The following is a 10416-nucleotide window of genomic DNA, read 5'->3' on the forward strand; positions in this document are numbered from 1 at the left end:
CACAAAATAAACCTTTATTTGAATATAAAACGTTGTTCCATTGAAAAACAGGTCTTATGTTGACACTTTTACCTGCATATAAGACTGGAGTACAACACATGAGCTACGCCAGTGATGAGGTTGTGGTTGGCAAACTCGAGGATGAGGAGCAGGATTGGGTATTCGCTGCGTCTCTTTTCAAGGCTGAAGTCCTCACTTAAGCCCATCCAGTGAAGCAGCAGCGTCCGCATCGCTTCAGGGAACAGCTCTGTGGCTAGTTCCTCAGCAGGTGGCAGGTCGCTGATGCGCTCAATGTGCTGAAGTTTAAAGCCCTCCACCTTCTGGCTGATGCTGCTGTTGGCTGCATGAAACTGCTGGCCAAGCCAACGTCCTATACAAGTGAGCAGGCTGCTTGAATACACTGGGCCCCAGTCTTTGGCCTTTAGCAGAGCCAGCACAATCTCCGTCGCATCTTTTTCTTCAAGTCTCCCATTTATGTAGCGATCAATGTTCTCCAAAAGCAGCAAGACCGTCTCCAGCTGCTCTGAGCAGCTTCGAGGCTCCGAGGAGAACTGTTCATCCAAGCGGTGCAATTTTTGTCTCACTGTGGATATTACTACTTCTCTTTGCTCAGATTGTAAGCTCTGCTTGGGAAGAGAACAATAATCATGATCTGCTGATGTGTCAGCAGTGTCCATGCTACTAACATCTACCACGTCCTTGTCAGCCTGGAAATAAGGAGGCTGTGATATTACACCCTTTGATTGTGAGTCACGCTGGCTGAGCGACCCTGAAGGGTCCAGCTGCACGCTGAGGCTGTAACTCACTTCCAGAGGGCTGTCACTGATCTGTGCTTTCCAGACATCCTAGGGGACAGATGTGATTAAAACATGCATTGTGACAGAAAAATAAAATTATCACGTATACATGATGTTTACCTGGAAATTCTCCAGCACAGCAAGCTGATCTTGCTTACTGTACAACTCAAAGGCTACTCGAAAAAGTCCCTGAATGCTGTAGAACCACAGGCTGTTATTTGCAGAGGGTACCTTCAAGCCGTGAAACCTGAAAGCTTGAACACAATCAGGGGGATCAGTGTGACAATGTGTCTGTCCTGGTGGGTGACTTTTACCTAAAAATAAGGTGCATATCAATGCGATAGCATGAGCTTGTCTATGTTTATTTCCCCCTAGTCATATTTATTTCATTTGATTGTCTACACCCACCCCGTGGTTTTAGAGGCACAGGTGTAGTTAATGTTTAACTTCCACTGGTATGTCTGTATTTTACCTGAGGAAAAAGTTATTTTTGTTGCAAGGCCTTTCTTGGCAAACTTGGCATGGTGTCTTGGATGGTTTTCTGTACGCACATCAGTCTTTGAGAGGAGATCGGCTCCCAAATAGAGCGGAATCGTTGAACCCTGAAACAGAGAGGATGAATATAAGCCACCGCCGTATAAAGCCTGACAATAACGTACACTGCCTGACCATGTTAATGGTATACATGCTCAACTGCTCATTAATGTGAGTCTATAATAAGCCAATGACATGCCAGCACCCCAGTGCATTTGTGCATGTAGACATGACCAAGACAACCCGCTGAAGTTCAACGTGAGCATCAGAATGGAGAAAAAACATGATTTAAGTGACTTTGAATGTGACATGGTTGTTGGGACTTTAGCCACACAAACATGCTTTTACAGAGAATTTCTCTGGGTGAAAATGTCTTGATGCCAGAGGTCAAAGTAGTCTGGCCAGACTTTTGAGTTTTCAGCTGACAGGAAGGCAAGAACCACTCAAACATCCACTCATCCCACCTAAATTATGCAGAAGAGCATCTGCGAATGGACAACATGTTGAAGCTTTTAGCAGATGGACTACAGCAGAAGAAATCCACACTGGGTGTCACTCCTGTCAGCTAAGAAAAGAAACTGACGCTACATTTTGCGGGTTTGGGTGGAGCAAAGTTTAATTTGGGACTCTTCGTGCCAACTGAACAGAATTTCAACAGGCTACTTGAGTATTGTTGCTCACCATGTCCAGCTTTTATGACCACAGTTTACCCATCTTCTGCTTCCAGGAGGATAACATAGCATGTCACAAAGCTCAAATAATCTCAAACTGGCAGCGAAAATGAGTTCACTGTACACACATGGCCGCCACAGCCACCAGGTCCAACTCCAGGAGGATGTCCTGGAACAGGAGATTCACATCATGGATGTTCAGCCGACAAATCTGCAGGAGCTGTGTGTGATCAAAATCTCAGAGGAAGGTACCCAGCTCCTTGTTGAATCTGTGCCACAAAGATTTAAGCTGGCTCTGGAGGCAACAGTAGGCCCAACCCAGTACTAGTAAGGTGTACTTAATAAAATGCCCGATGAGTGTAAAACTGCAGTATAGTATTAGTCAAGCTTTATTTATTTATTTATTTATTTTACTAAGCTGTTTTTTGTTTTTAGTTAGCTACAGTACTTATTTGTTAAACATTACTTATCACTATCCAATTAGAAAGTCTGCGACCGTCCTGCAAGTAAGGAGATGTGTTTATTATGCTGGTGGTAATACATCACCCTCTTGGACTACCTGTGAACCATTAACTCACCTGTTTGGTGCTCTCTGTCAGTCTGAACGATGTCAGACCCACCAGGTGAATGAAACGAATCCTCCTCGCGCCCCCGTCCCGCTGCGGTAACGTCAGAGGGATAACCGAGCAACCTGACATTACTGGAAGTCTCAATTAAGTGCTGTCCCATAGAAATGTTCCTGCGGGAAGAGTCACTGCAAATCAAAGTAATAAAAAGATCAACACAAATGACTGCACACGAAACAGAAACAAAAACATATGCTTTAAACCCTCAGCGATGACTCGCAGGTTAAGGTTTGCTTTACACATGCGCGAACTTTTACGTACTTCCTGTCATCGCTACAGATTAGAAAGAGCCGTTTCCTGGCTGGTGTCGCTTTTAACTTTATCTAATTCTTCTTTAAAATACTTTCCTGCAAAACAAATTGGAAAAATACACAGTACAACTGCATTAATGAGAAAAAAATATATAAAAGAAAATGAATATGAATTCCACAAGAAGTCTTTTTTTTTTCTTTTGGCGACAGTGTTTTAAAATATAAACCACTATCTTTTTTCTTCTTTTCTTTTTTTAAAAGCAGAATAAAAGGGTGAGAATTTTATGTTTGATAAATAATCAACAAATGAATGCTGTACATTAATGGAGAAACTGGGACAGGTAAAAAAAAAAAACAATAACTTATGGTCTTTAGTTTTGGTTTTTTTATGTTGTTAGGTCTAACTTTAAATTATTATAAGACAAATCCTTACATGGTTCTGTTCCAACCATATAAGGATTTGTCTTTGATGTTTGTGGCATAATTACTAATAACAGAGTTGGTAATATGTATTCATTGTTTAATAGCTAATAATCAAATGCAGAGAGATGTATAAACACATAGTGAGTGAGAAAGGTGACTGAAGAGGAAACACTCAATGCATCCCCTAGAAGCCAACACCTATTGCAGTGTAACTAAGGGAGGATTCAGGGTCACCGGATCCAGTCCTAAGTATACACTTTATTAAAGTTTTAAATCTAATCTTAACAGCAGAGACGGCGTCTGTGTCCTGAATCCAAACTGAGAGCTGGTTCTACAGAAGAGGGGTCTGAAAGCTGAAGAAGGCTGTGCCTCCCATTCTACTTTTAAATGCTCTATGAACCACAAGTAAAACAGCAGTCTGAGAATGAAGAGCTTGTCAGCGGTGATACAGTACAATAGGGTCATTAAGATGGGGAATGATTATTCAACACCTTGTATGTGAGGAACAGGATTTTAAATTTGATTACAGATTAAACAGAGAAAGGAGAAGGCAACATAGAAATATGCTCTCTCTTTCTAGTTCCTGTCAGTACTCTTGCTGCAGCATTTTGGATCAACTGAAGGCTCTTCAGAGAGTTTAGTCATCCAGGTCTTTATGTCTTTAAGACATTCCTGCAGTTTTAACTAGTTAGTGTGTTGAATGAAAAGATTGCATAAAAATGTGAGGAGCTAAAGCGTTTTTAACACAATCCCTTAATTTCAGGGGATTCAAAGTAATTGACAAATTAAATAACAGAAAAATAAATGTCCATTTCTAATACTTGATTAAAAAAAACCCTTTACTTACAATGACAGCCTAGTTCTTGAACTCATGGACATCACCAGATGCTGGGCTTCCTCCTTTTTAATGCCCTGTCAGGCCTTTACTGCAGCGGCTTTCAGTTGCTGTTTGTTTGTGGGCCTTTCTGTTCAAAGTTTGTCTTCAACAAGTGAAATGTATGCTCAACTGGGATAAGATCAGGTGACTGACTTAGGCATTTAAGAATATTCCAATTCTGACAAATTGCAAACTCCCCTAACAGAGGCAAAGTAAAGGAAGGATCTGTGCAATGAAAGCTGGAAAGTCACCAGGAATAGATGGCCTCCCAGCAGAGTTTTATCACAAATTTAGAGATTTGCTACATCCATTTTTAACTGAGTATTACATGAAGCCTTTGAATATGGACGGCCCCCTGCAAGTTTTAATCTGGCCATAATATCAGTAGTTCCAAAGGCGACAAAGATTTAACGGATCCAGGCAATTACAGACTGATAAATTTAATCAATGTGGATTACAAAATTCTATCCAAAGTACTAACAATGAGGCTGGAGGTTGTACTACCACAAATTATTCATAAAGATCAAGTAGGGTTTATCAAGAATAGACACAAATCCTGCACTGGCTCCATATTTAAATGCACAGAAGGACTTGATACGGTGGAGTGGAGATATCTGTTTAGGACCCTGGAAAAATTTGAATTAGGCGACAACTTTTGCAGATGGATTAGAACCATATATTTGAGGCCAGAAGAAGCTGTATTTACGAATGGGGTACTCTCTCCTTTTTTGAGTATTTCTAGATCAACACGTCAAGGATGTAATTTAGGTCCACTTCTATTTACCATCTTTTCAGAGCCATTAGCTATTCAGAGAAAATGCAGAGATTAAAGGTGTATTTGGGGGAGGTAGAGAACACAAATTGTTCCTGTACACAGATGATGTTCTGGTATTAAGCCAAGACCCTGCTAATTATATCACAACACTATTAGAGGTGACTGATAATTATTCATTGTTTTTGGAGTACAAAGTTAATTGGCATAAATCAGAGGTGATGCCAGTTTCCCAAACTTGTAGTCATAACCTAATATTGGGCTTTAACTTTAAGTGGGTGGACAAAGGAATGAAGTGTGTTGTAATTGAATTGAACCCAAATATTGAGGATATTATGGCTAACAGTGTGGGAAAATTAATAAGCAAAATCAATAAAAATTTGGATAAATTGAGTAAACTAGTTTGACATTGTGGGGAAAAGTAAACAGTAAAAATGGTTATATCAACAGTCATCAGCTATTATACAGGAATGTTGCCCATGTGTATCCCGCGACAGATGTTCCAAAGCTATAATAATATGATAAAAGATTTTCTTTGGAAGGGTTCGAACCCCTTATTAACATTAATCGACTTTCCCAACCAAAAAAAAGAAGAGGGAATAGACCTAGGCAATATAGAGTATTAAAGCATCTCTTTTAAAAATGGCTAGATTAGGCAAACATTGCGCAATGAAAACCGATATAGATTGGATTTTAATAGAACAAGAGCTTGCATCTCCATCCACACCAATTTATATTTTATCACAAAAAGTAAATAAAGAGGGTAAGATGCAAAATCCTATTTTGAAATTTCAAAAATGGTGTGGTTGGACGTGCATAAAAATATAAACATGTGCCTTAAAAGTATGCCACCTTGTGGGATAATCTTAAAATAAAAATTGGTAAGCAGACTGTTTACTGGGCACAATGGCTAAGAAGAGGTATCAGAACTGTTGTGACTTATTTGAGGGAGATTTTTTCATGTCATATGAGAATATTACAAATAAGTTTTGTTTGGAGCGCTATTGTCATTTTTGGAAGTATTTACAAATAAGAAACTGTTTAAAAGGAAGAGTTACAATAACACACGAAAGTAACCCGATAGATAAGGAGGGATTTATGCAGCACAAAATTCTTAATATATATTATTATACTCCTTCAGCGCTGTATTGAATGGGTGTTGGTAGAGAGGACTTGTGTTGGAAATGTCGACAAGTAAAGGTACTGATACACGCCCTCTGGGAATGCCGGCTGTTTTTTCCAGTTTGGAACAGTGTATTGAATTATATGCAGGGATGGATACCTTGTAATTTGTCCAGATCACCTAAATCATGTCTACTGGGAGACAAAGGAGAGATGCCACAGTTAAATAAACACCAGTTTAGAGTGTTAAGCACTGCATTGGTAACGTGCATTTTTTTTAAGAGGGAAAAAGTTGCGGTGATGTGAAAAAATGACGAATTATAGCAACTCTGCTGACAGTGTTTACACGTGCTTCCATGGCAACTGTGTCAGACAGAATGTTTTTGGATTTGAAAAAAAATAAATTTATTAGTAAACCTTCGTGTTTGCAGCATTCAGCATACTCAGCATACTCAGATACCTGTGATTGCAGCGAGAGAGAGAAAAAACGACAAGCATACACTGATCCACTAAAGATCAGCCAGAGACAGGTGAACACCTGATCCCTAAAGGTATGAGCTTGGTGCACATTGCTTTAAAGACTTATTGCAGCAGAGATGCAAAGATTTGTTTTACCTCCTAAGACCTGAACTCTTTCATGGCATGCCTTTTTAATTTATCTTTGTTATTTGGGCTGTAAAAACAAAGAATTACTTTTTTTTGTTTGTTTCGACCTGATTTTTGTTTCTGAGAAAAATGAGATCCACATATGAGGACATTCACTTTAAATCTCAATGGCAGTATAATGTCCTCATAAGTGGATATCAGCCCCTTGTAGAGCAAAATTTTGCATTTTGGTCTAGACAACCCAAAATGTGTTGTGTGCACATATGTGGAGGCCAGGTCTTAGGATGTTAAATATATTGAATGATTCTAAGTAGAGAAAGTAAACAGCTTTTAATAATAAGTTTTGATTTTACATAGTGATGAATGCATCTTGTGTTTAAAGAGTGAATCACTGATCATTTTCTGTCTTTCTGCCATTTTACAGTGATGGCACGAAGAAGCCTCCGCCTGCAGGAGTCAGGCTATTATAGGGAAGACGGAGCTCCAAATATTTCATATAAAGAGACCTCATACAAGTATGTGTGTGGATGCTTTTGGGACTGCACGCTACATTCTGGATAAAACATCCTCAGGCGTGCCGACGGTGTAAATCTTCACCTGTAGAATAAGTCTTTAAACTTGTGTGTCATCTTTTAGGGTCTTCCGTCGGAGAAAACATAGGAGACGAGGTCCCTTTATGAACCCTCGCATACAGCAAAGTAAGGACCACTACTCAATTTTAACATCATTTAGAATGAGAGAAGAAGATTCTGTTATCAGACTGTAAACTCCCCTGTGGTTCTCTCTTTGCAGACAAAACAAGACTTTTAAAGCACATCATCACTTTCTTGATGCTGCCCCTTCTGACTTTTGGTGAGTGAGTCAGAACTTTCTGTCAGACAATCCTTCCTAACACACAAGTAAAACCTGGACCATTTGTCCCCACATCCACCCCTAACCTCTCTACTTCGTGTCTCTTAGGAATTGTGAGCTGCACAATTTCCATAAACAGCAAAAAAGAAGCAGAAACAGCAGACACTCAGCCAATTTTTGAATCTCAAGGTAAAGATCGCCATCTTCATCTGTCTCATCATCATTTATACATGAATGTACACAAAGAAAACAAATAATTTGTCTGTGATTTGTGTGAATTCAGGAGCCATGATCCAAAGCGGGGTTTCCTCATGGACAGAGAACTCTGTGCGCAAATGTATGCAGTGGGTGGACCCCTCCAGGGCCAGTAGAAGAGTAATCCAAGTAAGAATGACATAGTTTGCACAGCAAGATTCAAAGTGATATAACATGGAGAAAAAGTTTACATTTATGAACTCTGGGCAGCGTAATAATTAATTTCTTTCCTCAGGAATATTTGCCTGTGCCTCCAGGGAACTGCTGGCCCCTGGCAGGTCAGAGTGTAATCATCTCACTGTTCCACCCAGTCTCCATCACTGCCCTGACACTGGGACATCTCCGAAAACACCAGTCGCCCGATGGAACCAAAAAAAGCGCCCCAAGAGTGTTTTCTGCCTATGTGAGTGACATGATTTTGTTGATAGTCTAAAGATTTCACGTTTTTTTGTATTATAATTCTCACCAAAACCTCTCTTCTTCTTCAAGGGAATGTTGACCATAGGGGCAGAAGGGACCTTTTTGGGAACTTTCCTATATGACAGCCAAGGAAGAGAATTTCAGACCTTCAACCTACCAGTGAGTACAACACAAAAACATATTAGAGCTCTTTCAGTCATGCTGTTTTTAATGGGCTCAATTTGTAACCAAATAAGAAAAAACTGATGACAAAATTTACTGGGATGCACTGACAGCTGGTCTGGGAGGGGCTACTACCGCACAATGTTATATAGCATTTACTTTTCAACCTGGTTGGTTCTTTTCATTACCACCTCTCTCTCATTTGTCAACAGTATACAAACAACAGCATCTTCAGATATGTGAAGCTTAGGATTGAGTGGAACTCTGGAGATCAAGACTTCCCCTGCCTGTATAATTTTAGGGTCCATGGCAAACTCTTTACCTAATAAATGATTTGAATGACTGTGTTACCTGGGTAGTAAGTGAGTGACCAATTCTTGGGCTCTGGGGGCTCACAGCTGCCCAGGTACAGGCAGGGGTCTGAGGAGACCTGCAGGAGGAGTGGGGACCATCTTATTTTGAGTGATGGTGCAGGATCCAATATATTCCCCAACATATTTTTTCAGATTAGATCACCGAAATTTCCTTTGCTATGAACTTATAAGCAGTTAATTTAACTACTGAGTTAAATTTTGCTGTGTGTTCTCATTGCAATACCTTAGACTGAGCTGAAGTAGGAACATACAGATAGTTGGGCAGACCTCCAGGATCAGATCCATTCAGTAGACTGACTTTTACACAATGAGCCTATAATCCAGGTGTCTGTGGAGAATTTGCCAGACGTGGCTCTGTTGCTCATTGAGGGTTCTAGAAAAAAATCAAGATGTCGTCAAGGCAGACAATAACAAGAAAAATAAAATAAAATTCCTGAGGACATCATTAACAAGAGCTAGGAAAAAAGCTGGGACATTTGTGAGGACGAACAGCATCGCCAGGCACCTTAAATACCCAAGGTGGGTGTTGAAGGCTGTTTTCCATTTGTTGCCCTCACGAATCCTAACCAGATGGTAAGCATTTCCAGTTTGGAAAAGATGGACGTACCCTGCAGGAGTTCAAAGGTGGAAAAAAGGAAGAGGTAGTGGAACTTGTTTTTAACTGTAATCTGGTTAAGGGTGCAGTAGTCAATACGGGGATGGAGTGTTTTGTCTCTTTTCTCAATAAAGAAAAAAACAGCAGCTAAGAGTGAAAAAGATGGGCAAATGATACCTGCTCCTGTGTTAATCTCCCAAACATGAACAGAACAGTCTAAACAGATTTAATTCCCAGTAATTCGTACAGTTCCTTTAATGTGTGAGACATGAATAATGTGCCCTGGTTAGTCATTGTCTCTTTCGGGATGCTGACTCATGAGATGATCTGAAACTGGGCCTGCACCACACTCTTTGCCAAAATGGTGCACAGCGGCAGTGCTTCGGGATATCATGTTGCATAATCCACCAGATTACACATCCGCCACTAATACAAAGCGTTGAAATGGCTCGATGAGATCCATGCCAATCCACTCAAACAAGACCTGCAGTGGCACTATGGGATGTCGCCATTCACAAACCTAACCTCCACCCTCTCTGCCTCCAGAAAAGCCACAGGTCAAACCAGGGTTTGGTTGGACCAGGGTCTGCCGTGCTGCCAAGTGATCCTCAGCAAGCGTCACAGCCAGCTCGAGGTTCACTGGCCGATAACAGCAGACCCTCTCTGCTTTTCCTGTTGGGAGCCCCTCCATCAACTGCTGCAGTGTCAGCATGTTCAGCAGCTTAACTTCCCCCTCCATTGGGCTGGGTTGCAGCCACTTGGCTGCAGCATTGTGGAGCCTCCTGATGTAGGCTAATGGACGATCCCTCAGATGAGAAGGATACAAGACACTACATCCTTCAACCAAAGACACCCAGTGAGAGCTTTGAGCCCAGTCACACCATGACAGCAAGTGTGCGTCAAGACACAAAGACTTCAGGCAAGGTGATGTTCCCTCATTTCACCCCACATTCATATTTCCTAGATAGTCCTTCAGGCACCATCAGGAGGGACAGAGAACATCTCCTTCTACTATCTGATCCCACACAGAGACAGTCAGCTCAGTCACTCAACTCACTTATTCACAGATGTATTACTCA

General features: G+C 40.8%; 2 protein-coding genes across 3 annotated transcripts; one reads left to right on the plus strand and one right to left on the minus strand.

The window, feature by feature from the left end:
* On the minus strand, positions 1 to 2844 carry LOC146562599 (uncharacterized). 2 transcript variants are annotated; one of them, XM_085294493.1, is made up of 5 exons: positions 2581 to 2709; positions 2013 to 2171; positions 1270 to 1399; positions 918 to 1051; positions 1 to 845 (listed from the first exon to the last, which is right to left on the minus strand). In XM_085294493.1, exons 2-5 carry the CDS (start codon positions 2013 to 2015, stop codon positions 69 to 71), a joined length of 1044 nt encoding a protein of 347 aa, XP_085150619.1. In that variant the 5' UTR covers positions 2016 to 2171; positions 2581 to 2709; the 3' UTR covers positions 1 to 68. The 2 variants fall into 2 exon arrangements, with proteins under 2 accessions (XP_085150619.1, XP_085150618.1); XM_085294492.1 differs by lacking the exon at positions 2013 to 2171 and having other exon boundaries at positions 2581 to 2844.
* A 3602-nt stretch (positions 2845 to 6446) lies between these two features.
* Positions 6447 to 8694, plus strand: LOC146562600 (SUN domain-containing protein 3-like). The gene is made up of 9 exons (XM_085294494.1): positions 6447 to 6624; positions 7104 to 7194; positions 7316 to 7377; positions 7472 to 7531; positions 7640 to 7720; positions 7815 to 7915; positions 8022 to 8189; positions 8276 to 8365; positions 8581 to 8694. The coding sequence occupies exons 2-9, from the start codon at positions 7106 to 7108 to the stop codon at positions 8692 to 8694; spliced, it is 765 nt and encodes a 254-aa protein (XP_085150620.1). The 5' UTR covers positions 6447 to 6624; positions 7104 to 7105.
* The last annotated feature ends 1722 nt before the right edge of the window (positions 8695 to 10416 follow it).

The sequence above is a fragment of the Mchenga conophoros genome, linkage group LG12, assembly GCF_057382185.1.
Source record: "Mchenga conophoros isolate Kocher_MC1m ecotype Shallow Benthic linkage group LG12, M_conophoros_male_GT1.1, whole genome shotgun sequence".
In the NCBI taxonomy this organism is placed as follows: domain Eukaryota; kingdom Metazoa; phylum Chordata; class Actinopteri; order Cichliformes; family Cichlidae; genus Mchenga; species Mchenga conophoros.

Bases quoted from the DNA above. Each gene is read 5' to 3' on its own strand.
- LOC146562600 (XM_085294494.1), top strand. From the start codon at position 7,106: ATGGCACGAAGAAGCCTCCGCCTGCAGGAGTCAGGCTATTATAGGGAA. The intron at 7,532-7,639 runs GTGAGTGAGTCA...CGTGTCTCTTAG, and splicing joins GCTGCCCCTTCTGACTTTTG to GAATTGTGAGCTGCACAATT. The intron at 8,190-8,275 runs GTGAGTGACATG...TTCTTCTTCAAG, and splicing joins CAAGAGTGTTTTCTGCCTAT to GGAATGTTGACCATAGGGGC.
- LOC146562599 (XM_085294492.1), bottom strand. From the start codon at position 2,700: ATGTCAGGTTGCTCGGTTATCCCTCTGACGTTACCGCAGCGGGACGGG. The intron at 1,052-1,269 runs GTAAAATACAGA...ATTGTGTTCAAG, and splicing joins AAAAATAACTTTTTCCTCAG to CTTTCAGGTTTCACGGCTTG. The intron at 846-917 runs GTAAACATCATG...TCTGTCCCCTAG, and splicing joins CTGTGCTGGAGAATTTCCAG to GATGTCTGGAAAGCACAGAT.